Source organism: Alligator mississippiensis, chromosome 1, assembly GCF_030867095.1.
Source record: "Alligator mississippiensis isolate rAllMis1 chromosome 1, rAllMis1, whole genome shotgun sequence".
Classification (NCBI taxonomy): Eukaryota; Metazoa; Chordata; order Crocodylia; family Alligatoridae; genus Alligator; species Alligator mississippiensis.
In genome coordinates this window covers 245,126,772-245,150,343 of record NC_081824.1, presented here as the reverse complement: position 1 = coordinate 245,150,343, position 23,572 = coordinate 245,126,772, and the positions used below count along the sequence as shown (strand labels likewise).

General features: G+C 46.2%; 1 protein-coding gene across 1 annotated transcript in view; it reads left to right on the top strand.

The window, feature by feature from the left end:
* The first annotated feature begins 249 nt into the window (after positions 1–249).
* Positions 250–23,572, top strand: part of DCBLD2 (discoidin, CUB and LCCL domain containing 2) — a 97,345-nt gene continuing 74,022 nt past the window's right edge. The window contains exon 1 of the mRNA XM_014603890.3: positions 250–544. Coding sequence (XP_014459376.2) covers positions 424–544 — 121 coding nt within the window. The 5' untranslated portion in view covers positions 250–423. The remainder of the gene's footprint in view (positions 545–23,572) is intronic.

The window sequence follows — 23,572 nt, the reverse complement described above, 5'->3', positions numbered from 1 at the left end:
CTTCGGCTGACACCGAGGCTTGCCCCAAAACCGTGCAGACCCCGGCCCCGCATTTCAAATAAGGCGAATACATCCAGCGGGCATTTAAAAAAAAAAAAAAAAGACAGCGAGCGGACTGCTCGAGAGCCGCCATCAAGAGCTCGCCCCCGGGTTTCGGCGGGAAGCGCTCGGAAGGCTGCTGCCCACTCAGGGGCCGCTCCCCCCTCCCCCCGGAGGCGCGCGGCGGAACCCGGAAGCGGTTGCGCCCAAGGGCGGCGGGCAGCAGTTGATCGGGCCGGGCCGGGCCGGGCCGGGGAGGGGCGCGCGGGTGCCGCTCGCTGGCCGGCAGCCGCGGGCAGAGCAGGGCAGTGTAGCGGCGCGGTCGCCTCACCCCCGCCCCGCCCTCCCCGCCTCGGCCGGGATGCGCTGGCGCCGCCGTGGGGCATGGTGAGCCCCGGGCCGCCGCCGCCGCCGCTCCCCGCGGGGGCTCGCCCGCCGCCCGCGCCGCTCCTCCTCCTCCTCCTCCTCCTCCTATTGCTGCCGCGGGGCGCCGCAGCGCAGAAAGGTGGGTGCGCGCCCGGCCCGCCTGGGACCCCTGTCCCTCGGCCTGGGGCTGGGGGAGTGCGCCGCTGTCGCTGGTTTCTTTCGTTTGGGGGTGAGGGAGATTTTACATTGTTTGTAGTCGTTTTGTTTTGTTCTTTATATTTTATTTTTCCTGTATTTTTATTATTCGTCCTATTGATTATATTGTTTCATTATTTTAATTCATCCTACTCTTATTTTTCATTTAATTTATTGTCTGGGGGTTGATTTTTTCCCCTTATTTTTTATTTTATTTTTGTATGTTAATATTTTTCATTTTTATTTGTTTTTATTTGATTTTTAATGCACTTTTATCTTTATTTCATTCTTTTTGGTTTTTTTCTAACTTAATTTCGTTTTTAGAGTGCCGGGGTGGGGGCTTTTTTCTTTGTGGGGAACTGCTGACTGGGGGCCTTGGTGCTGTGGAAGACAGGAGGCACCTTTTGAGGCAAGGGTTTCTCAGGCTGGCGTCTTGCATTGCTCTAGCCCTTCGTCAGAAATCCAAGTAGAAGGCAGGGGCGATTTGCATGTAGGCTGTCCAAAGTAGGTGTAAGTATAGGTGTCTCCAAAGATGTTTAAATGGAGATCTATGGATATGGATGGATGATGGAGGGAGAGGGAGAGAGAGAGAGAGAGAGAGTGTGTGTGTGTTGGGGCGGGGGGTTACATATCGTTTAAGTTAGATATTGGGAAAAACTCTCATTAAGAGGGTAGTAAAGCAACAGAACAGGTTACCCAGAGAAGTGGTAAAATCTCCATCCTTGGAGGTTCCTAAAACAGGGTTGGACTAGGTGACCTCCTGAGGTCCCTTCCAACCCTCACTTTCTGTGATTTTATGGTATACACACACACACATGTACATGTGCACACAAATGCATATATGCGTGCACACACCTATATTAGTACAGGCATGTTGCAACTTAAGCAGGGGTTAGGTTCCAAGGTCATCGCGTAAGGTGAAAATCAAGCATAGTCAAATCGCCAGCAATTTGACTAGTGGCAACTGCCTCTGCCTCCAAAACCTCCCCCTGCCGCTACAGAGCCATGCTTAGAGCTGGCAGTGGTGCAGCATGAGGTGGTGGGGGGGATGGCTGCATGCCACCGGGTCACCACCACGCTGCCAAAACCTCCCGCCGCCGCAAACTGAAGCCCCGCCCCCCCTACCCTGTGTAAAGTTGAATTCATGCAAGTTAAATGCATGTATGACACGATTGTACTGTACAGGATTTTCTGAGCTGAAGTTTACATCAAATGTGGGAGAGATCTGGCCCTCTGGATGCATATGGCAGCATCTCTCCACCCACATCCCTCCCAGATGTGTGTGTGTGGGGGGGGGGGCAGGGATCCTGCACTGAGGCATATATAGAAATTATCTACTTTGGTTAATCTGTAAAGTGTAAATCTGTCTTGCTTTCCAGCCTATATTGGCCCAACTGCATAGTTGGGATAGAGTTAGACAAGCTTTTGAATGCAAGTCCTTCTTCTTCAGGTATGAAGAGTGAAAGCCAGCACAGCTTTGAAAAAAACAAAACAAAACACAGCTTCAGGGGGGTGGGGGGAAAGAGAAGCTAACATTTGGTCACTGGAGTAGGGGGGCCAGATCAGGAAGTGTAAAATTGACTGTCACTTTCATCTTGGGCTGGGGGAAAGTGTCTGAAGCAAATGCTTTGGTGCCAGTTTAAATGTTCACAGTTCTGTATGTATATGTGAAAGGGAACAGATTTAACAAAGCAAAAACAAAGAAAATTTAAAAAAGCTTATTCAATTTAATTTTTTTCTGACAGTACAGCTAGACTTTGAAAGTGTTGTTCCTACAGGTTTTTTTTGGTCCTGTGCTTGTGACTTGAATGGGAAAGGAAAATATTTTGAAGTCACAAAAGGGGTCTGCAGTGGGAGTTGGAGACAGGCGTACATATGGTTGATATACATTTCAGTAATTTCTTGAACTGGCTGGGTCAGAGGTTGCCTAGGTGGTGTTTTACAGACCACAGTAACAACATAGCATTGAGTCTCTACTTTTGTTTCCAGGTAACTGCATTAAAAGAAATTAAGTATGGATTACTTCACATGTGAAAGTGATGCTAGAAAGCAATTGCTGTGATAGCTGCACAGTGGCTACATAGTGGGAGAAAGAATAGTTCCAGAGGCAAAGCAGAAGTTCTGAGAGAGGCAGCACAACTCTGCACCACTACCACTCCCACTGTTGGTCCCTAGCTCCAGCCAGGCTGCAGCCCCATGCCCTGCTGTTAGTGTAGAAATCAGAGGGGGCACCTGCCCCTCCCCCCCATTCCCTTCTGAGGTGTCACCAATGTGTGGTTCATTTGTAATTCAGAAAGGAATTTGACAAGCCTTTTTTAACCTGTTAGTCCCCCAAGGAAGTGGTTGGGGTGGGGGGCAGTCCTCCCTTTCTTATTCAGTAGAGGTACACTGGTATGTCAGTCCAATATTGGATTGGCATCAATATAAAGAAAATTGTCTGCATTGGAAATCAGTCTAATATGGCCAATAAATGGCCTGTGCATGCACAGCCACAGCACACCATGTAGGCAGTGAAGAGCATTGTCCAGCTGGTAAGTCTGTTGTGCTGGAAGGGAAGGGGTGGGGCATGAGGGAAGGGCAGAAAAAGCTCCCCACAGTGAGGGAGGGAGCAGGGCTGGGGCAAGCACTGCCCAGCTGGAGCCATTGTTTGTTTTACAGCATGCATGTGGGCAGAAATGCAGTCTGGCAACTTGGAGAGCAGCATCTGGCTAATAAGTCTGAGGGAGAAGGTGGGGAAAGGGATGTGGGGGGTGTGCAGATCAAGGCCCCCACAGTAAGGGAGGGAGTAGGGCAGGGGCAGGCACTGCCCTGCTGTGGTAGGGTGGGGCATGGGACAGAGCTGTGGGTGGTTTGTGTGGGGGGAGGAAGAACAGCCCCTGACACTACACACCCCTGGGGGAGGCAGGGGGGCACATGTCCATCCCCCCAAGTCTGCACGCAGGGTGAGGGCAGGCTGCCTGCTACAGACTCAGGGCTAGGAGCTGTGCCAGCCTCTTTTCAGCAGAGGGGCTGGGGTGGACAGGGGCAGCAGCAAATTTTGGGGTGGCTGTAGTCCCCTCCAAGCCCCCCTCCCAGCACTGCTGCTGCCCACCCTACCCAAGCGCAGCCCTAGCCCAGACCCCTGCTGGGAAGAGATTGGTGCAGCCCTCCCTTACCCCACATGCAGATCCAGAAGGGCACAGGCCCCCCATACCCTCCCAGGGCGCATACAGTGTCAGGAGCCATCCCCCACCCCCGCACCAGACGAGCTGCCCATGGCTCCATCCCGTGCTGCAGCTTCACAGCACCTTCCCCACTCCCTCCCTCAGTGTGAGGGCCTCAGTTTGCTCCCTCCACACCCCCCAGCAGACTTACTAGCTGGACATGCTCTGCTGCTGGGCTGCATGTCAGCAATCTGATCAGTGTCGGCCAATATGGCTGGTTAATAATTGGCCATAGGTATTGTCCTAAAGCAATCTTTCAGTGCACCCCTAGTAAAGGGTTGCAATAGTCCTAAATGGTTAGAGTCCTGGATTTTAAGTAAAACACTCTTCTTCTGTAATCCATTGTTAATTCCAGAACTGTCATTATATATTCATGCATGCCTGCCCCCACTCCCAGTCATGTTGAAAGAATATTAATAAGATTTGAGTGCTTTAAGTTTTGTAAAGTTAGGAAGTGCCAGAATTAAAATTGCTTTCAGTCTTTAATTACAGGAATGCATGTTGTCCTTTCTACAAGCTTCATTCAGTGCATAGGAAGGCTGATACTCACTTAAAATAGCCATGCAGTATTTCTCTCTCATTCAGCATGTTGCTTTAAGCCTTATTTTACTATGCACTATTCAAAGCCTGTTGTGAAGATAAAATTGTTCATTACCTCACAGACTTAACTCTGGAGTTTATCACTAGAACAGGGAGAATTTAAGCTGTTAACTTATTATACATGTGGCTGTGTGTGAATTTGAGCCAAAATGCCAAAGAGTTTCAACTTCATTTTTCTTTTTGGTTGAAGCGAGACAACTTTTTACCCAATAACCCACTCTATAGGGCAGTGGTTCTCAGCCTTTTTTGGACCAGGACCCATTTGTAAACATTGATGGCCAGTCCTGACCTGCTGCCTCCAGACCCCCAGTATGTTGGGGCAGGATGGCCCCCACAAACAGCCCCTTGCAGACTTCTTGACAGCTTACAAGGCAAAACTTACTGTTTCCCCATGTTTTCCTCCTTTAAACAAGAATTCATTTGTAAAGTTTTCACAACTCTTTCACATATTTTTGCAACCCATGGGTTGAGAAACTGTTATATAGGGTATTCTCAGGTGGGTTTTTTCTCTTGTTGAGCTGTTGAACATATAAATATTTGTTGGTGCAGGGACTTGAACCGGAGTATCCTACTGCCCACGTGAGCATCCTAACTATAGCATCACAGGGCAGGATCCCCAGGGGTGGATGTGATGCTCCTGGCAGCTCTGCAACTGTGCCAGCTCTGTCCTGAAGGCGCCCTCTTGTCTTGCCCACCACATCTTGCTGGTAAAATAAATTGGGAGGCAGCCCACAGGCCTTCGCGTGGCCCTAGTCCACTGAACCTCACTTGGACTTGCTGGTCCTTGAGCCCTTCGCTGTCCTCAGCATTGTGCAGCATGGGGCACCTCAAGCCTTATGGGCTAAGTAAGCCATTGCCCATTAGGAATGACCAGGGAAGGGGACAGACAGGCAGGAACAGAGCACCGCCACCCACCACCCCACACCGCTGCTGTGCTACCATCCCCCTTGGCAGGCACTCCACACCACCACCCCCTCCAGGGAGCAGGGATGAGGGGGGCAGCAGTGCTGGCTTCACCCCCTTGTTCTGTGCCCTCTGACCCCACTATCATGACAGCACTCTGCTGTGCCACCATCTCCAGTCCAAAACACTCTTGGGGCACTCCGATTGGCTATTTCAGTAACCAATCAGTGTTCCAGTCGGAGTGCTCCAGGAGTGTTACAGACAGACAGATGACTAAGACCTTTATTATATAAGAATAATTGCATGGCTCCAAAACCTCCCCTTTACCATGCCTTACAGGTGTTACATGAATATTGTTCCCTCTGCTGGGCATCTCAGCTTAATCAGCCTCTACTCCTTTAGTACAGCTAGGCCTTCTAGCCTAGACCCGCTGTGCCAGGCCCAGTTTTGAGCTACTAGCTCTAGTCAATCATCTCTTGTCACTCAGCTCTCCAGCCCTGGAGCTGCCCCCCTCAGCACCAAGGCTCTCTGGCCCCTGTAGCAGCTCCCCTTTGGGCACTAATGATCCCTCCCTAAGCCTCATTCCAAACCACCAGTTCAAACAATAGCACAAACATAAGCCCCTGAGCTATAACATACCAATAACCAAAAGAAACCATGCTCTGCCCCTTAAAAAAGGGCAAACCGCTCTCCTTACATACACCCTCTAGCCCTGGGTACCTTATGGGCTCATGGAGCCTTACTGCACTTGGAGATAGCAAAACAGGCAGCAAAATGTCTCAGGTAGCTTTTTTGCAGAAGCTCTTTTTCCTAGTACTTGCCAGAGAGAGTGAACCCTAGCAGCCCTAGCCTTGAGCTTATATGTACCCAGGGCCCTGCCTCCTTCTGGTCAGCTGATTGCCTGCAGGTGCCCACTAATTACCTCATTGACTGGTGGCTCAGGCAACTTGCAGCTTTGAAGCCCTGCCTAGCTTGCAGGGCCCCCTTGGCTAGCCTGCCTTTGTGCTTAAGATGTTGGGGGAAGTGGGCATGCTAGAAGGGAGGAATAGGCTGCAATCAGACCTAGACAGGTTACAGGGGTGGGCGGATGAGAACAGGATGGGTTTCAACACTGACAAGTGCCAGGTACTGCACCTGGGGAGGAAGAACCAGCAGCATACCTACAGGCTGGGGAACTCCCTTCTTGTCAGTGCAGAAGCAGAAAAGGATCTGGGAGTCATTATTGATGCCAAAATGAACATGGGCCGACAGTGTGGGGACGTGGTCAGGAAGGCCATCCGCACCTTGTCATGCATCCACAGATGCATCATGAGCAGGTCCAAGGAGGTAATCCTTCCCCTCTATGCGACACTGGTCAGGCTGCAGTTGCAGTACTGTGTCTAGTTCTGGGCGCCACACTTCAGGAGGGATGTGGACAACATGGAGAGGGTCCAGAGGAGGGCCGCTCGCATGATCAGGGGCAGCAGGGCAGGCCCTATGAGGAGAGGCTAAGGGACCTGAACCTGTTCAGCCTCCACAAGAGAAGGCTGAGGTGGGATCTAGTGGCCTGTTACAAACTAGTCAGAGGGGACCAGCAGGCATTGGGGGAGTCCCTGTTCCCCCGAGCACTCCCAGGAGTGACTAGAAATAACAGTCACAAGCTGGCAGAGGGTAGATTCAGACTAGATATCAGGAGGTGCTACTTCACTGTCAGGGCGGCTAGGATCTGGAGCCAACTTCCAAGAGAAGTGGTGCTGGCTCCTACCCTGGGGGTCTTTAAGAGGAGGCTAAATGAACACCTCACCGGGGTCATTTGACCCCAGTACTTTTTCCTGCCATGGCAGGGGGTTGGACTTGGTGATCCGCTCAGGTCCCTTCCAACCCTACCAACTATGAAACTCTTAAAAGGAGCTGGCATGCCTTAGTGCCCTGCAACACCTAGGTTTATATATTTTTCTTTCTGTGGACCAGTGAAGAAATGAAAGCTAAAACCTAGTTAGCAAAGTGGTTAGACCACCCTCCTGTATGATGCAAGTTCAAATCCCCCTATACAGCCAAGTCTGGATTTCCCACCTCCTTAGAGGATGCCCTAATTACTGGGCTGTTGGAGAAAGGACAGGCAGCACTGCCACCACTTCTTCCTCTTTCTATGTATCTTTTTCCTCCAATTGTGAATGGCATCAAAATCTAGTCCTTCATTTCCAGTGCTTTATTTCTGCTAAAAAAAGGCCTGAAATAGAGAAAAGATGGAAAGTTTTTAGTCTTGGCAAGGAAATATGCTAAGTTTGAATTGATCCAAAGTGATTTCTTTTTTATGTGTGTGGAGGAGTAGGCCACAGAACTGAAAAAAATCAGTTATGGATGCAGCACTTTTCATTAGTATTGTATCCAAATATTTAAACTTTACAACTGGGCTGTCCAGCTGGTGGTCTGCAGGTCACATGTGGTCTGCTAGGGGTTAACATGCAGTCCTCAGACTCCCACCTGTGGCCTTTATTGCTCCAGTTGCAGCATTAGCTGGGGTCTTGGGGCTCCCCTTCCCTGGACTTCTGCTGTATGTCTTTGCCCCAGGGAGTGAGGCAGCTCAGTGTGAAACAGTCCTTGGTGCCAGGGGAGCCAGCAGCCCAGAGCACCAGTGTGCTGTGGTACCAAAGAGGAGTCCATAAGGAGCTTAAAGTGAGGCAGTGTGCTGTGTCATGCCTGCCTGGCTGCACATGCATGATGAAGCAGGTTGGGGGAGGACTGTTCTATAACATTGCTGCAAAGTAAGGGGGTGGAATTATCATCTCTGTTTTGCAGATGTGGGCTTGAAACACTACAAAAAGAAGATCAAAAGTGTCTAGTAAGTTGGATGCTCAGTTCCTGCTTAGGAAACGTAGAGCCTGCTTTTTCAGATTCCTTAGTGTTTCATAGCACTCTGTGTGTTCAAAAAGAATGCTTCCAGTCTGCGTCCCATTCTCTTGCTTCAGTTCTTTATCCTAGTTAGCTTGTCCAGTCAGTCCTAGTTCTCTCCCCATACCCTAGCTCCATTTTAGACCTCTCTTCACTTGCACATCTTTCTCCCAGCTGGAATCCTGGTTTTCCTCTTTCCCCCTTCCCCTGCCCAGCTCTTGTCCAACTCTCTAGCTCTTCTTTATTCTTGTCCTCTGTCATGCTCAAACTGGGCATCTTCCTTCTCTGTGCTCCTATTCATTGAGAGCACAGAGGAAGCAGGCTTTCTACTGTCAGATCTAGCATTGATTTTTTTGCTCATCTAGTGGCAGCCCAGAGTTGCAATTAAATTAAGTCTTGCTCAGGCCTGGGCTGAAATGTGCCTAATGTGCAGAGTCTCAAACTGCGAAACTCAGGCCAACACTACTGAGCTTGTGCAGACTTCAGTTTTTCCAGAGGTTCATGCTTTAGATAAACATGGGTGGATTTTTAAGTGGACAGTGCAAGATACATCTCTTAAAAATAAAGCCCACCTGCTGCCAAATTTCAACTTCCTACTCAGATACATGGAAGTATTAGAGCTTCCCCCCAAAAGGATCCAGACATCTTTTTATGCAGGTAAAACAACATTTCTCTTTGGAAATGGCTGAACTATCTTGACTCACATTTTCCCCAAGAAATCATTCTGGGGTGGATAACTAAAACAGAAGATTTCAGCCTGAATGCCTAGTTTGGCAGAGTTATAAGCAATTGAAATCAGGAATTCTTAGGTAACTTTCACAGGAGGTGATGCTACCAGCACTGCTTATAATAGTTTGAATGCAGTTTGATAGTTTCTCAGGGTACTTTGCAACATACCTGTTTTTTCACAAGAGTAAAATGGTGTGCTTTCTAGTGATATTTTTATTCAGCATAGAAAAACATACAAAACTGATGATTTAATCAATTTAACAGCAGTTATCAAATACCCAATGATATTATTTATAATCACCTTCAGCAAATATGGAATCATACCAAGTTCTGGTCAGCTCTTGTGTATTTATATCCATGTGAGAGTTCATTTGTCACTTAATAATTTCTTCCACATTTCACAATAACCATAAAAAAATTAACATCAACTTCTCATGGAGAAGCTGATCTTATTCCTTTATAAACCATAGTGCTCTTTATCACATTATGTAGAGCTATTTTGTTTATAATAGGCTCAGTTTCTCATCCTATTTTATGGGGAGGACCACATTCCGATGCAGACTATCTCAATTGTGCAAATCAGCTCTTTCATGATTTTATAACATCCCTATGGCAACTATACCAATTGCTTCACGGAAAAGTGATATTGGGAAAGCATTTAATGTAGTTTTAGCTGCTTTTAATGCAATTTAACAGCTGGAAATGAGAGAGAGCCAGCACATATAACTAGCCAGCTCTCCATGGATCAGATTTTGGGAAACTATGTTCTTAACAGATGTTCAGCTATTGTCACAAATGTAGTATGTCCTGTTCATTAGTTAAACTTCAATTATTTTGGCTCTTAAGTAACATAAAACAGTTATGTGAGAAAGGAATATTTATTTTATTTTCTAAATAGAAATTCAGAATTCTTTCTGCGTCTTGGAATTTATTTAGATTGCAAGGTCTTTGGGGAAGAAATGTCTCTGTTTCATTAATAATTTACAGTCTTACTGGTATACAGTGGAGTGGTCTGCAGAGATCAAATCATTGTAAGATTGCATAACTTACATTTAAATCAGGATTACATTTCTGCTGTGTCTTCCTTTGAATTTAGACTCCAAACTGACATACAGAATGGTTTGAGGAATAATTGAATTTTGTTTGCAACTATTTCAATAAAATATTAAACTCTTGAAGATGAAACATGTTAAAAACAATCCTCTTTGAATTTTTGAGGTTCTTTTCTTCGTGTTTTTCTAAAGAACACATTGTCTGCACAGTACCAAACCCAATATGCATTTGGATATAAACTATTCATTTGTTTATTGACTTTTTTAAAGAAAAAAATAATTCCTTTTTACTTTTCATAACTAAGGGTTGAAACATCTACTTATCCTAATATCAGTAGGACTCTATCTAAGGTGCATGTCACTGACTACTCATCATTTAAACAAAAGAAAAAAAGTAAATTTCTAGCCATTAAAAGTGCAAAAATGGCCTTCCCAGTATAAAGTCTTAAGTGTAAAGGGATCCCTTCCTAAGCCTGTTCAGAGTCAGCTGGGGTCTTGCAACTAATTATGGTATGGGGAAAAAAGATTTGGCTGCAGCCTCTTTCTTTTCAGAGCAAGGGCATTTCTTTTCAGAGCAAGGGATTTCAGGGCTTCTAGGTAGCAGACTGTGTGGCTTGTTCTTCTGGCTGCCTTTGCAGAGAGCTCTGGTAACAGGAAGGAATACCAGAAGTGGTGCACTGATACATTGGTCCATATCGTATTGGCACCAATAAAAGAAAAATTGACATTATCGGCAACTGGCTTTTCTTGGCTTATGTGGCCAGTAATGTCCTTGATAAATGCTGTGTGCATGTGCACAGCTGCAGCATGCACATAGCCAGTCTGGCAGCTTGGAAAACAGTGTCCAGCTGGTAAGTCTGTTGGGGGGGCAGGGAGGGGCGAGGGGGGAGCCCCCCCATCTCCCTGCCCCCTCTGGATAAGCCATTTGCAGTTCCATCCCATGCCCTGCCTTGCCCCAGCTGGGCAGCGCCTGCCTCACTCTCTCCCTCAGTGCAGGGGCCTCGATCCGTTCCCCCCATGCCTCTTCCCTCCCCTCTGCCCTTTCCCCCTCAACAGACTTACTAGCCAGATGCTGCTCGCCAGGCTGCATGTAGGCAATCAGATCAGTATCAGCCAATATGGCTTGTTAATAATTGGCCATTGGTATCAGCCCAAAAAATCTTGATCGGTGTGCTCCTAACCAAAAGACATTCTCTTTGGTCCCTGGATGCTAGTCGCATCATTTGCTTATGTGCTGGTGGCTACAGAAAGTAGTGTGCTATAGTTCTGTAACCCTGGGTCAGGCACACATTTGACTTATTTTTTTGGTCAGAATGAGAATAGTGATCAAATAGCTAAGATGTATCAGGCGTTTGTTTTCTGATGAACAAAGGAAGGCTTCTTTTACCATTGGCCACTTGCAAAAGTCATGTGTAGATCTCACACTTTCTGTCATCTTTAGTGGTTCATTCAACTTCTGCTGCCTTCCAAGGATGCGTTTTGTGCTCTGCTGACACAACTGCTGCAGTGGATCCACAGAGCTGCCAAAAGCACATGAAGTTGTACACATTCAAGCAACTGAAGAGCAATAGAGGTCTTTCAGTGCTTCCTAGCCAGATCTTCCTATCCTACCAGGGAGACACATCATTTACTTTGGGGAAATGCTTTTGCTATGGATTAACAAGGAATTTAAATAGTCTATGGACCTCCTCCCCCAAGCCTTGAGCTCAAAGTTCATTTTTCTTTTTTCAGTGTAGTCTAATCACTTTGATTTAACTTAAATCAGATCTGGCTTAGCCAAAAATTTCATTATGTATTGAGATAGAAGAAAACAGTAAAAAGAAATATTATAAAACATAGTTAGTGCTAGTCAGCTAACCTTTTCCAAATAATCAGAGACCACTTTATGGCAGTCTGTGGCAAAAATCTGCATCCTAATACAGGCATCCTGCATCTTATGTGCATTTAACTTGCGCAAATTCAACTATACGCGGGTGGGGAGGGGGGGCGGGGCTTGAGCCTGCACGTGGCGCTGCTGCTTACCTGGAGGCCCAGCCACCACCACACTGCCAGCAGTGACTGCCTCCGCCTCGAAAACCTCCCGCCACCTCCATTGAGCCGTGCCTGGAGCTGTGTGGCCGGGCGTCCCCACCACCACCCTGTGCTGCACCGCTGCCGCCGGCCACACAGCTCTAAGTGCGGCTCCATGGTTGCGGCGGGAGGTTTTGGAGACAGAGGCAGTCACCACTGGCACGGTAATATGCGATTTTACTATACTTGATTTTCGCCTTTACGTGCTGCCTTTAGAACGTAACCCCCGCATAAGATGCGGGATGCCTGTATCTGAAGACCCCTAACTAAAGTCTTGAGTACAAAGATATATCCCAGGATATTAATGAGTGGGTTTCACATCCAATATAACTATGAAAAAAAAATCTATGAAATTTTAGGTTTTGCTAAATTTCAGCCTTTGCCAATTGAAGATATATATTTTTGACACATTGATAAATTATACAGAAACACTGATTAAATGTTTTTGTAACTGCCTATTTCCAATGTATCCTTTCATCAAGATTTTGTCTCATTCAAGACGTGTTTCATCCTTTCAAGTGTTGGTAATGTCAGTTGATACCTCTTTTGTTTTGCTAATGAATCTTAAATGGTGGTTTGTGATCTGCTTGACTCTGTCAAGTAAACAGGTTGATAGGTCTAGGGCAGGGGTAGGCAATGTTTCTTGGCCAGAGTGCCGAAAAAACCACAATGTCTACCTTTTAAGGTGCCAGAGTGCCAGCACACCACAAAAACAAAACTGGGGCGGAAGGGGTACATGGCAGGATGCACTGCATATTTAATACAATTAATAATCATTAATGTTGCTTTTTTTTTTTTTTTTTACAGTAAATACCAGACTTTCTAAAAATTCAAAACCTGATGACAATAAATAAAACTTCATGAACTGCCTTGTACTTGTGATTTTTTTTTTCTTGTTAAGCATGTTGTGATAAGGGGGGAGAGAGGAGCAGGGAGCAGCAGGCACCGGGGGAGTCACAGCGGGCAGGTTGGCCTGGCCAGGCCCTTGGGAAGGCTGCAGCTGGAGGAGAGCTGGGGTCAGGCAGGGAGCGGGGCCTGCCCCAGGGCTCCACAGACTCAGGACACAGCAGGGGGGCTCAGCAGCATTGGAGGTGGGGTCCAGCCAACCCGCGCAGCTCTGCCCACCCACCACAGCTTGAGCCTGCAGAGCCCCAGGGCTGCCCCCACTTCCTGCCCAGCCCCTGCCTTCCTAAGGGCCTGACCGGGCTGGCTTGCCCCCCACCACACCACCCAGACCCTGTCCCAACTGCCCGGCCCTAGCACTCAACACCTCAGTGCTGCCCCAGGTGGGACAGGCTGTCTGTCTGCCTGCCTGGGCAGCTCCCTTCAGGGGCCAGCCGCAGCCTGGGAGCAAGGGGCAAGGGCCGTAGAACACAGCCAGCGTCCCTGCCTTTGTTCTTCTGGCTCCGCCCCAGTGCCTGCCGCAGATCTGTGACTTGTGACTGCACAGCCTGGAGCAGCAACTTAAAAATAAATAAATAATTTTTTTGTGTGCCTCCCAGTGTGCCGGGAAAAACGTCTCCGCGTGCCACTAATGGCACGTGTGCCGGGGGTTTCTGACCCCTGCTCTAGGGTTAATATTCCTTTTACAGAAGGTTGAATCAGGCTTCATTAATGTTGAACATGTTGAAAATAATTATCACATTTTATAGTGCTAGCAACTAAATTGATTTTATGAAATCACTTCTGGATTGAGATCAAGAAAAAGAAACTTTATCCAAACATTCTGATTGACTTTTAGCATTATTAAGAAAGTAACTAACATCGTTTGCTTCATTTATGTAGATCACCGCTGAAAGTTCTTTAGGTACAATATTTTGGTTCCTTAGATATAATTTAATATTTATGGTTCTTGTATTTTTGAGATTAGTTAAAATAAGAATTATTTTCAGGGAATCCTGTGAGAACATATGAAGAATTGTTTCCTTATTAGGTCATGAGCAGAGTAGAGAATTAAATCATGGGTTGTGGGTTAAATTGGTCAGCTATTTCACTTTCAGCATATCAGTAGGAATATAGGAATCCTCACTCGGATTGCTAGTCTCAGAAGCATTGAAATTTGTGAAACTTACAATGAAAAGCATATTTGAGTCACATTACTTAATATATTACTGAAAAGTAACCTGCAAAGAGATGGTGGGGAAATATTAGTCTGCTGAAATAATGAAAGACCACAAAGATTAAACACTTTTATCTGTTTTATATTAATGTTGACAGTATAAGGTCTTATCATTCTAATTTTATTGGAACACCCTGCAAAAAATAAGAGAACCGAAATGAGTCATCTTGGCCCTCAAATAAGGGCCACCTTTGATGAATGTCTGGTTTCTTCCTCCCAAGTGTATGTCAGGTGTTTAAATTAAGGTAAAATCAATTTCCTTCCCAGTTGTTCATCTTTGTCTCCTGTAATGACTTGATGCTTGTCTAAATGAAAAATTTTGCCCTCTGTGTGACTGTTATCTTGGAATAAAAATGGTGCTTTTCAGTTTAGTATCAATATCTTTCCAAGCAATATAAGGTTAACCTTATAAATCCTCTTACAGTGTCCACACAGACAACCAGCATAGTGATCCAACTTTGTGCCTTTAAATTTACACTGCAGTTTATAACATAACAGCTTTCCTCTTCCTAAGGAGGCCCTTATCCCTAAGGGTGGCATCACTGAGAGCGGGGGGGGGGCATAGCCCCCCAACTGCCGTTCCCAGCTCCACCTGTCCCAAGCGCAAGCGTGGGCCAGGCCTGGCAAGAACAACCTGGTGCAGCCATCCAGCCTGCAGCTGTAGCCCACCCTCCCCCATGCCCACCAGCCCCTGGCCCCCAAGTCCTCGGGGGGGGGGGGAAGGGGGGCAGACTGCACCGGGATGTTCTCGCTGGGCCTAGCTCGTACTTGCAATTGGGGCAGGCAGTGCTGGCATTGGGAGTAACGGTTGGGGGGGCTATGCTCCTCCCCGTGGCCTTGCTCCCACCTCTGCCACAGCCCGGCTGGGGAGAACCAGCATTGCCCCACCCCACAGCCCACCCCAGCCCGTGGGCAGATCAGGCGGCATGCTCCCTCTGAATGAGCCGCTGACAGCTGTCTCCCTCCCCACGCCGGCTGTGCAGGACCTACCCCTGCCCCATTCCCTACCTCAGCTGCTGCAGCTGCTGGCACTGCCCTGCATTTGGAGGTGAGTGCATGTGCCTCCCCCTCCCCAATCCATGCTCAGTAGAGACAGCTGCCGCTTCAGGCTAGGCTTTGTGTCCTGCTGCACATGCCCCCCAGGCCTCCGCCCTTTTCCTCCCCTACCAACTGACCTGTTGAGCTGGTGGGGGGAGGCAGGAGGCATGCATACACACATGCGCTCAGCCTCCCAGGCCAGGATCGACTTCAAGACGCTCCAGGATCCACCAGTGACCGCTGATTTAAAACATTTTTAACATTTCATTGATAGACTGAAGAAGATTTTTAAAGGTTAGGTATCCTTGCCCCTTCGGCTAAGATGCTGGACCCAAATTCAGGGAAGTACAGATTTCATAGATTCATAGACATTAGGGCTGGAAGGGACCTATGTCCAGCCTGAAACAGTCATGAAGGAGTTTGTGACCATTTGACCTTGTCATCCCGTGGGGCACTCTGGTGAACAGATGTTCCCCTAGATCCTGGTGAACACCCATGATATAGGCAGCCACCACATCACCCCACGCCTGTGCTTTTCCAGGCTAAAGAGCCCCATGGCTCTCAGCCTCTCATCATAAGGTCTGTTTTCCTGACCTCTAATCATGCTTGTGGCTCTCCTCTGGACTCTCTCAAGCTTCTCCACATCCTTTTTGAATTGTGGAGGCCAAAACTGGACGCAGTACTCCAGTTGCAGCCTCACCAGGGCCAAATACAATGGGAGAATGACGTCCTGGGATTTGCTTGAAAAGCATCTATGGAAGCAAGCCAGCATTTTGCTTGCTTTACTAGTGACAGCATCACATTGAAGGCTCATGTTCATTTTGTGGTCAATCATGACCCCCAAGTCCCTTTCATCTGTAGTGCTAGCCAGCATAGCACTGCCAAGCCTATAAGGATGCTGCAGGTTTTTCCTCCCAAGGTGGAGAACCTTGCATTTTTCGGTGTTAAACACCATCAGGTTCTCATCCGCCCATTTCCCAAGCCTGTCAAGGTCAGCCTGCATCGCCCACTTGTCCTTAGGTGTGGACACTTTACCCCAAAGTTTGGTGTCGTTGGCAAACTTGGCCAGTCCGCTTCTGATACCAGTGTCCACATCATTAATGAAGATGTTGAATAGTGTTGACCCAAGTACAGAGCCTTGAGGGACCCCACTGGTCACAGCGCACTACAACGATTGATTTCTGTCAACCACCACCCTCTGGGTCCGACGACGGAGCCAATTTTCCAGCCAGCAGATCGTGGTGAAGCTGAGGCTGCAGTTGACCAGTTTTGCTAGGAGGTGATCATGGGATACCAAATATAAGGCTTTTTTAAAGTCAAGATATATGACATCAATCTCTTCTCCCTTGTCCAGGTGATAGGTCACCTGGTCGTAAAGGGAAATAAGATTGGTCAAGCAAGACCTACCCACAAGAAACCCATGCTGGCTATCTCTAAGGATGCTGCCATCGGCCAGTCTGTTAAGAATGGTCTCTTTGATAATCTTTTCTAAGACCTTTCCCGGGATAGAGGTCAGGCTAATGGGCCTGTAGTTTGCCAGATCCACTTTCCTCCCTTTCTTGAAGATAGGCACCACATTGACCTTCTTCCAGTCTTCGGGCACATCACCAGAGCGCCAAGAGTTTTCAAAGATCCATGCCAGGGGCTGAGCTATGGTGCTTGCCAGCTCCTTGAGTACCCTGTGGTGTAAACTGTCAGGGCAACTGTCTTATTTTTCTTTCGATGAAACTGACTTGTCTGTAAAACTGATGCAGTTTCATAGACAGTTCAGATTAACAGGGAGGATTTTCAAGTTCACTGGGTGTTAGGATATTTTAGACTTTAAGAATTATTTAAAGAGAAAGCATCAATTTAAAAATCACATTTCTGTCCGAAAATATCTTGTCCAGAGGCAAAAGAAACTGTGTAGGTTAGCAAGTGAAATAATTACTTTTCCCCTTTGTACTTTAGATTGTACTCCAGTTTTCTTGTACAATTAGTTAGATTTCCTTGTTAGCATGAGCATTATACTCAGTAGTGCATGTCTCTTTCATGCATCTTCAAAAGGCTGAGAACCTAGTTGTAAATTCCCCAAGAAAGTGCCTAAGAGGGGACTTCAGCTGGTATTGTAACTGAAATAATATTTGCCTGACTCTCTTAACAGGCAAGGGATTGGGCTACCAGGGCCCTTTGGCCAATCAGAGGCATGGGGGGGTCCACTACATTCTGCCCATGAAATGTCTGCCGGGCCCCACATTCTGCCTTTGAAATCGGCAGACAGCTGCCTTAATTCTGGTAGGTCCCTGTGAATAACTAAGTAATTATACAAGCCTTATAGCATACTCAAATTGCTTGTGTTGGTACATGGGTTCTTAAAAGACATTAGTAATTGCCTCATTATGGTTTAACAGGATTCACATATTTTAAATAAATGAAATTTCCCTTAAAGTAGAATGTACCTACAACAGTGGTTCTGAGCCTTTATAGATGCAGGACACTCCTCAGAAAATAGCAGCTACTCGTTGTCACTAGTTTTTTGACAACATAAATATAACAGAGCATTTTTTTTCTGTTGCAGAGAAGCCAGAGAGGCCACAACAGTATTGACACTCTGAATTCTTATTTGAAATCTCTGCATTTATGTTTGAATCATGTATAGGGTTTTTCATACCTAACAGTGCTAATATTGCATGGCATCCTTAAAAGGATATGATGGCATCCTAGTTGAGATTTAGTGTTTTACACAGTGGCTGAATGTGAGCTGGCCAGGAGTGCTCACTCTAAGGTACTTCAGTTTTCATTGTGTGAAAAATCTTCTATAGTTTAGCCAGTAGTGTAACTATAGACTGTGATGCCTGGGATTTTACCTTTAAATTAGATGCATTTGTTGTCTGACTCTTAATTGTGGATCACTAGAATTTCTACTCTTAGTATCTTATTGAAATTGGTGTTAAGTCTTTGATTACACATGAATGGCAATTTGAAGGTTGAAGGCAGGGTAGATTGACACCTTGAGGCTAAGTACAGACAGTCAAAACCTTGAGGCTGAATCAATTCAGTCTTTGCAGGTTAGTTTGAACTACACAAGTTAAATTGAAACAGAAGTGAACAGACATTTGATTCAGGAAATGCAGCCACATGTCTGCAGTGGCTCAGGCCAGAAGCTGGTGGGCACTAGAGCAAGGCTCTCTGGCTGGATGTTTACTTCCTTTTCCTGCTGCACCCAAGCTTTCTGGGATTTGCTGTCCAAAGTCAGAGCATCGGGACTCAGCTGGGTGGTTCATCACTTCTTCCTGCTTCCAGGTGCCTCTGGGATTTGTAGTCCATCACAGCAAGTAGTGAGCTTGAGCGGGAGAAGGGGTGTTTAAACTCCCTCCCTGGTCCCAGACCCCAGCCAGGTTTTGCCGGGGGGAGCAGTCCCCCCACATAGACTGGGCTGCATCCCCAGCCGGGCTTGCCCCCCCTCCTTGTCAGCCAGCCCTCGCTGCTCTAGCTAGGGAGCAGGAGCAGACAGCACAGCCCAAAGCACACTGGGATGCTGGGAAACTGATTTAACTTGAACCAGAAAGGGATCTGGGACTGAAGTTTCATAAACTGGTTTGACCCAAATCAGTTAAGTCTCATACTACATTCAACCAGGTTTATCTTAAACCAGTTTCAGCCATTTTGAAACTGGTTTTTGTGCACTGAACTGTTCTGTTACAGGTTTAAACCAGTTTCTGATCACTTAAACTGGTATATGTGTAACTTTTGTCCCTAGCCTTATAGAGTAACTCAGGAGTGTCAAAGATGCAGCCCATTCAGCCCTGTCATCTGGCCATACAGTGCTACTTACGTGTCCTGCACCAGTGCCATGTGCTACATGCATTGTGCAGAGCTCATTTGGTAAGTGCTGCACATGACACAAGTGCCAGTGCATGTGCACACAGCATGTGGGACCAGCCTGGGAGATGTACTGCACAGGGTGTGCTGGGTCGGGCTGGAGTAAGTGCTGCATGTGGTGCCGATGCCGGACTGGCTCTGCACGCTGGATCAGGGGCTGGTCTGGATCAGGCCTATAGACTGGCCAGGCACGCTGGATCTAGCATACAGGGCTGGTCTGCTGTGGAAGGCACATGCAACATGCCCCAGACTGGTCCCACATGCCATGTGCAACACCCACTTGGACCTACCAGGTGTGTAGGGTCAGGGCTGGTGAATGCTGCATGTGGTGCATGGAGCGGGAGCTGGAGATGGCACGTATGCTGCAAGCAGCATATGGAGCTGCTCCAGGATGCCTGCTGTTTGCAGCACCCAAGCCAGCCCACACTCCTTCATCCATCCAAGGCACCAAATCAGTTTGCTGCCCCTAGGCTAACTAAATCAGAGATGTATAGGACAAGCTTTTGTAAACAGCCGCATCAGATGCTGCTTTGAAGGTTGCAGTGCAGTAACTTACACCTTGATTCTGCAATTGCTAACTACCCAATTTAATTCATTCATATCTTTATGATTTTTAAAAGTTAAGCCTATGAGTAAATGATTGCACAACTGAGACCTAACTGCCTTATACTGTCATTCTCTCCTCTTAAAATCCATAATTTTTAAAAGATATTGGGCATAGTTTTTACATCAGTGCATGTTTTTGTGTAAGTTTATGAACTTGGTTACATCATTCTTGGCAAAAACAGAATTGAACATTTAATAAGAAATTGGCCAGCAGTTCATAAAAAAAGTGTCCACAAATTTTCTAAAATAAACGTGTTCGTTTTTTGTTCCCCACAGCATAACCATAATTTATTTTTTGAACTATTGATGGGCCAAATTAAAAATCACTCCTAAATTGTAGGTTTTCCATATATTAAGATTGTTTCCAGAAATGTTGTTAACTTGAAGCTTCCATCAAGGGGAAATTATGGTTTCTTCATCTCTTGATGTCTGGAAGTTACAAAAGGATGCAAAATATTTTTACAGATATGTGGATTTGAATATGGGGGACTTTGGAAGACTAAAGGAGCTGCCATGCAGTTCACTTCCGCTGCAATTTCAGTAGGTCCATATTAACGGGCAGCTTACCTTCTGTCCTCAAGGCCACTGACCATCATATTCCTTGTTTACAACTTGAGGTTTGGGGTGCAGGCTTTAGTGTAATTGATCATTCTGTCAGACTTCCCTAGCCTATTCTGTTTTTTGAGAGTTGGTTCATTTTCTCTGTGGGAGCAAAGGAAGGAAATATATTATGTATTATAATAACATAATCTATTTAAGGGAGCTCTCTTATCAAATGTTGTTGTTTTATTCTTTATGCTGGACTTAAATTACAAGACTAAATTACAGTGTCTGTTTTATGTTCAGAAGCTAAAAGCAAAGGTTGTGCCTCAGTTTCTATATAGTACTGTGGTGGTGCAGCTTACTAAAGCTTTTGTGTATTTTTTATACATTAGAAGATTGCCATCTTGTCACACCCACCTATTTTGAAACAGATGCAGTGTGTGTGTGTGTGTGTGTGTGTGTGTGTGTGTGTGTGAGTGTGAGAGAGTATTTTGTAGGTTATTCTGTAGAGAAAAGCCTTTGTCTGTTGGCAGGAACAGGGATAGAGAAAATACCATGTTTACCTGAATCCAAGGCAACTTCAAATTTAAGATGACCCCCAATAATTAGATTCTACACAAAGAAAATTCATAAATGTGTTAGATTCTATGCATGGAAATTAAATATTGGAGAATTGTCTTAAAATTTGTCTGTTGTTCCACACCCCACACACATACACTTCTGTAGGAGGGCAGGTGGTGTACGAGACAAATGGACTGACTCCTGCTGGTGTAGGAGACGAATGGCCTGGCTCCTGCCCCTTGCCCCTCCACTGCCCCCTGTGGTGCCTGTACCCCGTGGTGCCTGCTGTGGAACCTGTGCTCCCAGCCCCTGCCCTTCTTTTCCCCTGCTACTGCTTACTCTGAATCTCAACTCTGGCTCCAAGTACATCGTGGCTCCGGCCCCTGCCTAGCCAGGCAACAACGGTTGCAACAGCATCAGTTCTTGGATTGGGTTGGATCTGGGACTGGAGCTTCCACCACCGTTGCTGCTGCTCCCCGGCTGCTGCAGTACGTACTCTGAGCCCCAGGCTGGAATGGGGCCAGAATTTGAACTGCAACTGAAGGTAAACCGAGGTGGGAGCAGGGTGAGGAACAGGTGCCTGTGGCTCTGACGAGTCTACAGCAGTTACCTATCTTCTTGTCCTCTTCCCCTGCCCCCCACCTACGTTGAATGGGGGAAAACCACATCTTGGATTTGAGTAAATATGGTACTAAAATGAGCAAGAAACAGAATAGAGGGAGACAAAAAGGAAGAAAAGTATAGATTAAGGTTCATTAACTGCTAAATAGTACTGGCACAGGATACAGGGTTTGCTGTAGGTCAGGGATCAGCAACCTTTTTAGGCTGTGGGCCAGATTGAAGCTGGCGGGTGCTAGGACCCAACTACCACCACACTACTTTACCCAGCAGCTGTGTAAGGAAAGCACCCACCACTACCATGTTTCCCTGCAGCTGCAAGACAGAGTCTCCACAGCCAACTATTTACTCTGTAGCAGCAGAAGGGCTTTGGTAGCAGTTGCTTTCCTCTACCACTGGGAAGGAGTGATGACAGTCCCTGGGAAAAACAGCAGTGGAAGATGGGCCCAAGCACCCTCCTACCTCTGACCTGATCTTGGTCAGTCTGGCTGCTGAAACCCCTTATCTGCAGGCCAGATTATGGTTCCATGTGCTGTAGGTTCCCAACCCCTGCTGTAGGTGAAAAAGATCAAATTATCATACAATAAAAATATTTAAAATTCATATTTTATCTAAGAACAAAAAACTGTAACCTCTCTTTCTCCATAAACTCAAAATTATGATAACAGTGGTCTGCTCTTTGCACTTCTGGGGTTTCTTTCCTTTTCTTTCCCTTTTTTGAATATCTTGTTCATTTCTTTTTAATTCCTTTTTCTGTCTGTCTTCCTTGCAATCCTAGACATTTCTCCAATGAATAACACTAACATATCTTCATTTCTACCTTGTTGGGAAACAGAACTGGGTGTGAGAGGTTGACATTATTTTAATAAAGAAATAACATGAATTATGTGTATGAATTATGACTGCAGAGAAAGAAGGGTGGGTGGGGGGCAGGTTCTTACCTGCAGGGAAGGAGGAATCTAGGAGACAGTGAGTCTTGCTCCCAGAGATCCTGTGAAGTTCAATAGGAGCAGTCTTGTGTTTGAAGGAAGGGAATGAGTCCAAGTAGCTTTGAAAATCTATTAAAAAATATCTCCATCTTGATGGTCCTGTTTTCCTTACTGTTAGGATTTCATTTTCATGTTACAGCCTTGTGAGTTTTTCTGCCTCAGCTGAGTAGTGAGAAGCTGACGCAGCAATTTTTCATATAAACAACAGGCAAACTCACTTCATAGCCACTTCTTAGGGCAAGATAGATTATGGTAGTCCTTCTAAGTAGAGAGAGTTACATATTTAGACTTAAAATGGACTGCTTGAAATTCCTTTCTTTGCTTAGGTAAACTAATGAATCTGTTTATGCCTTTATTCCAAGTAATTAAGAGAGTTATTCTTGATATATTACCTTAAATGTGTGTCATTTTTTGTTTGCAGACTGGTGATTTGTGCAGATAAAACCTTCTCAAGAAGCTTAACAGTTGAATGCTCTCTCTTCAAACCTACATCCTATGTATCAAAATCTATATTAATGCTTTGTAGACTTAGAGTGTGACACCAAGTCTTTCTCAAATGACAATGTGGGAAGATTCTCTTGTCTGGTCTCTCTTGAATTTTTTCTGATATTGCGAACAACATTGACTCTGATATAAAAGTTTGGCCACAGTGAACTGCAGGTTAAAGAATGGTCTTAGAAGAAAATCAGACTAGCTTGGCTCTGTAATGAAGATCTTGAAATTACTGATACCTTTCACAGGTGATCATCTTCTGTAATCTAAAATGCCTTATAATTTGCTCTATGTGGCTTAGCATGTTTTCCACATTTTTCTGCTGGTCTCACACCCATCATATAAGTTCTTAGTCTTGAGTTCATGCTTATCTATGAAGAAGGGATACCAACTGTTCAGGAAGGATAAGCAGAGGAGGAGGAGGAGTTGCTCATTATGTAAAAGAGCCATATGACTGCTCAGAGCTCTAGTATGAAACTGGAGACAGGCCTGTTGAAAGTCTGTGGGTTAAGGTTAGAGGTGAGAGCAGTAAGGATGATGTTGTGATGGGTGTCTGTTCTAGACCACTAGACCAGAAGGATGAGGTAAATGAGGCTTTCTTTAGACAACTAGCACAAGTTACCAGATCACAGGCCCTGGTTCTCATGGGGGACTTCAGTCACCCTGACATCTGCTGGGAGGGCAATACAGCAGTGCACAGGCAATCCAGGAAGTTTT